The sequence below is a fragment of the Rhinoderma darwinii genome, chromosome 3, assembly GCF_050947455.1.
Source record: "Rhinoderma darwinii isolate aRhiDar2 chromosome 3, aRhiDar2.hap1, whole genome shotgun sequence".
NCBI lineage: Eukaryota > Metazoa > Chordata > Amphibia > Anura > Rhinodermatidae > Rhinoderma > Rhinoderma darwinii.
The window spans coordinates 271,426,958-271,431,504 of record NC_134689.1 but is presented as its reverse complement, the minus strand read 5'-3'; the positions used below and the strand labels follow the sequence as shown (position 1 = coordinate 271,431,504).

The 4,547-nt window shown below is 40.5% G+C and overlaps 1 protein-coding gene across 1 annotated transcript; it reads left to right on the top strand.

The window, feature by feature from the left end:
* Positions 1–2,506: 2,506 nt before the first annotated feature.
* LOC142748078 (bone morphogenetic protein 7-like) lies at positions 2,507–3,784 on the top strand. Its single transcript, XM_075855206.1, has one exon. It carries the CDS (start codon positions 2,507–2,509, stop codon positions 3,782–3,784), a length of 1,278 nt encoding a protein of 425 aa, XP_075711321.1.
* The last annotated feature ends 763 nt before the right edge of the window (positions 3,785–4,547 follow it).

The following is a 4,547-nucleotide window of genomic DNA, read 5'->3' as shown; positions in this document are numbered from 1 at the left end:
GTTCACTTAGGAAGCAAAAGCGATTGTGAATCAATTTCACCTGCATGGGTGCAAACAAAATAACAGGTGCACTGGAGTCATCATCAAGACAAACCCCCAAAATGTGAATGGTTTTGCAAGTGATGACCATAGACCATTGCTATCTCGTTTTTAAGAGCATAGAAGGGTGTCAAAAATATTTTTAATTATCTTTGTGTGAACATATATTGCTTTACATGATGGACAGTTGTAACTCTGAAACAGCCTACAGAGGGGGATGGGTATTCTATTCTAAGACTTCAGCTACATAACCTAATGACCTTGTAATCAGCTGATACAAGGGCTGACATGACATAACCCAAAAACACTTGCAATCCATTTTAACTAAATATATATATTAAGATAAGCTTGGAACTCTATGTTTTACCATATGTGGTATGTATATGTGTAAGCATGAGGGTAACACCTTCTCTCTCCATTATAAATAAAGATGCATCTGCCCCCCATGGCAGAGACTGTTTGAACACTGAAGCTGCGTGTCATGGTCTCTCCCGTCGGCCTCTCTCAGATCCACCGTTGAGAGACATTCATTAATTTGGAACTCCTAGACAAATCCAGATAATGTCCAACGTTAATGGACAATGTCAATTCTGCAGCGACAAGGGCATCCACCCAACAGCAAGACTGGTATTTGCTCTTTTGTGCAAGGAGGAAACCAGAGGAGAGCTGCCAGAGTCCTAAATCCAAAGGGCTACTGGTGTGCATGTTTTTTGTCCAAACAGACTCCATGAGTGAGGCATGAGGGCCCGATGTCCTGTAGCGGGACCTGAGCTAACAGGCCAGCACCATACAACTCGATTGCCATTTGCTGGAAAACACCAGAATTATCAGGTTCACCATTGGCGCCCCGTTCTCCACAGATGAGAGCAGGTTCATACTGCGCGCGTGACACACGCGTTAGAGTCTGGAGACACCGTGGTGAGCGTTATGCTACCTGCAACATCATACAGCATGACCCGTTTGGCGCTGTCAGTGATGGTATGGGGAGGCACATCCTTGGAGGGTCGCATAAACCTCCATGTGATAGCCACTGGTAGCCTTTCCGGTGTTGGGTACCAGGATGAAATCCTTAGAGCCATCATCAGACCATAGGCTGGTGCAATGGGCCATGGGTTTCTCCTGGTGCAGGACCATGCCTGGTCTCATGTGGCCTAAATGTTTAGGCAGTTTATGAATTACGAAGGCATTGATGACATTTACTGTCCCTCACTCTCCCCAGACCTGAATCTTATTGGGGACCTCTAGGACATTATAAATCCGTGCATCTGATATCAACAAGTGGTGTCACAGATTGTTCAGAAGCTCGCAGATGGCCTTCTCCAGGTCTGGGCAGACACACCCCCCTCCTCTCCGCCAAGACATTATCCACCATCTCTTATCCGAAGCATGCCCAGACATGTCCGAAGTGCATACAGGCAATTAGGGGCCATACACACTACTGAGTCAGATTGTGAGTAGTCGCAATAAAATTGAATACACCTGTGGTTTAAATTTTTTACTTTGAATTTCGAGGTGATTAGGAATCCAGCTTGATTTTGGTTTCCAATTGCTGTTGATTTGTCATTTTGTTCTTAATAAGTTACACAATTTTATATCTAAAGATTTTCAACTTCAATCTTTCGTTCTTTAAGATCCGATGTACGATGGTTCCTTTATTTTTTTGGAGCAATGTGTTTTTGGTTATTTTTTCGTCTATAACCACATCCGAACAATCTAGAATTGTGTTATGTTACTTCATTTATAATAGTTAGGATACTGATATAGGAGGTTGTCATTTGGTCATGGCTGCATGGGTATCATTTAATTTGCATAATGATTAATACATATTGTAATAAACCTGGTTGTGTTGCTGAGAGAACTAAACTGAAACGCATGTTTAATCAACAGCATCCCCTCTTCCCGCAACGTTGTTTCGGGTACTTAGTGTTTTCAAGGCACGTCAGTGTATGTGGTTGTTTAATAGTTCGTTATCAATCTGGATACTGTACTCAGAAACCAGGGTGGGGGAAGTCGCTATAGTACCAATGGAGAAAACGGAATTGTAGTCACAAAGCCAAATGAAGTATGGGGGTACAAACATATGTGTGGCAGAAAACTTATCATGGATAATAAATATAGAAGTAGAAATCTAATCCAGGCCAGACCAGTCAAGTCTTGAGTCAAACATGGGTAGTAGCAGGCACAGGAAAAACTGTGTGTTAACCAATATTGCTGGCACAGACCAGGGAAAACCAGGGATTTATACTGTGTATGGCACTGAGTAATCTGATTAGCTAAGTGGATGGATAAACATTACAGCTAGGTGAGCATATTACAAAATGGATATATGTTGTTACGATATTTGTTACGAAAATTAGTTGATTTTTGTACTTCAGTTTTTTCCAGTGATGGTCTGCAGCTTTATTAACCTACGACTTAAATCATACATTTTTGTTTTTTCCTTGTTTTGCAGTAAGAGCCTGTGAAAATGACTATAAAAGCATCCAACAGAAGGACCTTTATGAACAATATATTTCTATGTTGCATTTTAAGACTTATAACAGCAGATCCAACACTTGAACATGGTATTCATTCCAGTTTTGTACAAAGAAGGTTGAGGGGCCATGAACGCAGAGAGATCCAGAAAGAAATTTTATCTGTCTTGGGATTGCCACATAGACCAAGACCTCTCTTACATGAGAAACATACATCTGCTCCAATGTTTATGATTGATTTATACAACACAATAAATTTCAGAGAAGACCAAAATGAGGAGTTCTCTCTATTCAAAAACTTTTTCACAGATGATGAATCTTCATTCGTTGGTCCACAGGAAAATCACTTTCTTGCCGATGCTGATCTAGTAATGAGTTTTGTCAATTTGCTTGAGAATGACACTGAAGTTTGTCACCAATGCTACACTAAGAAGCTGAGATTTGATCTTGCCGACATACCTGTTGGGGAACAGTTAACAGCTGCGGAGTTGAGAATATATAAAGATCAAATACCCCATGATACAACATACCAGATAAGTGTCTACCAAGTGATACAAGAGCACCCAAGTAAGTTGTTGAAGCTTGATACTCAAATCATCTATGGAGCAGGCATTGGATGGCTGATATTTGACATAACTGCAACTAGTAATGATTGGGTTGTGAATCCACAATACAATCTTGACCTACAATTAATGGTTGAGACTATGGACAACAAAAGCATTAAACCAAGATTTGTAGGTTTAGTTGGCCGGAGTGGTCCACAGGAGAAGCAGCCTTTTATGGTGGCATTTTTTAGATCTGAAACACTACACCTCCGTAGTGTACGGTCTACCAGTGGAAAACATTGGAACCAAGAAAAAGTCAAGGGATCTAAAGAGCATAAAAACCTTCCATTAGCCAATATTACAGAAAGCTTTATGAGCAGCAGTACTCATAGTGGCCGGCGTTTCTTAAAACAGGCATGCAAGAAACATGAACTTAATGTAAGTTTCCGTGATCTTGGTTGGCAGGATTGGATCATTGCTCCAGAAGGCTATGCTGCTTATTACTGTGATGGAGAATGTGCTTTTCCATTGAACTCTTATATGAATGCTACCAATCATGCAATTGTCCAAACTCTAGTTCACTTTATTAATCCAAACACTGTTCCTAAACCATGTTGTGCCCCTACAGAACTCCAAGGAATATCAGTCTTGTATTTTGATGACAGTTCCAATGTTATTTTAAAGAAGTATAGAAACATGGTGGTTCGATCGTGTGGCTGTCACTAGACTTCCCAAAGAAGCCACTACAGGGTTTCTATGAGTTTACAATTTAATGTGGTATTTCAAAAAATTCTATCTCCAGGACTGCTGCTGTGAGGGCAGTGTATTGTTTTTATGCCCCTTCCACATTACGTTCTGAAAATCTTCTCTCTCATATGTTTCTTTTAATCACAAGGTGGATGAGCTATATGCACAAGGGAGCGTGGAAAAAGTTTCCTAACATTTCCTTATGAAATGTTTCCCCTCTTCCTTGGGCCACTAGCCGATCATGCTTTTGATCAAATGAAAAATACAGGAGGGAGGAACTCTAGAACATATTAAAGGGAATCTGTCATGTTGAAAATGCAGTCCAATCAGCAGGCAGCAAATTATAGAGCAGGAGAAGCTGTGCAGATTGATAGTCTATATAACTATAGCAAAAGATTCAGTAAATATTCATTTAAATTTCTGCTCCTGATGGGCTGAGGAGTCCAGTGGGCGGTCCTACTCAAGGAGACCGCTATCTTTGTATTCACACTAATACAGGGAAGGCTGTCAATCGGTGATTAGGAACACCCACTGGACTCTTCAGCCCAGAATGAGCAATAAATTACAAGTTATATTGAATCTTTTTGCACAGAATTCTATATCGATCTGCTGATCTCATCCTGCTCTAAAACGTGCTACCTGCAGAATGCACTGCAGTTTGATATTTAGCTTTCCATTTGAGTGTCTTTTAAATTAGTTGAAGAGATTTAAGCCTTTTTGTGTTTTTAAAGATGGGTTCAGG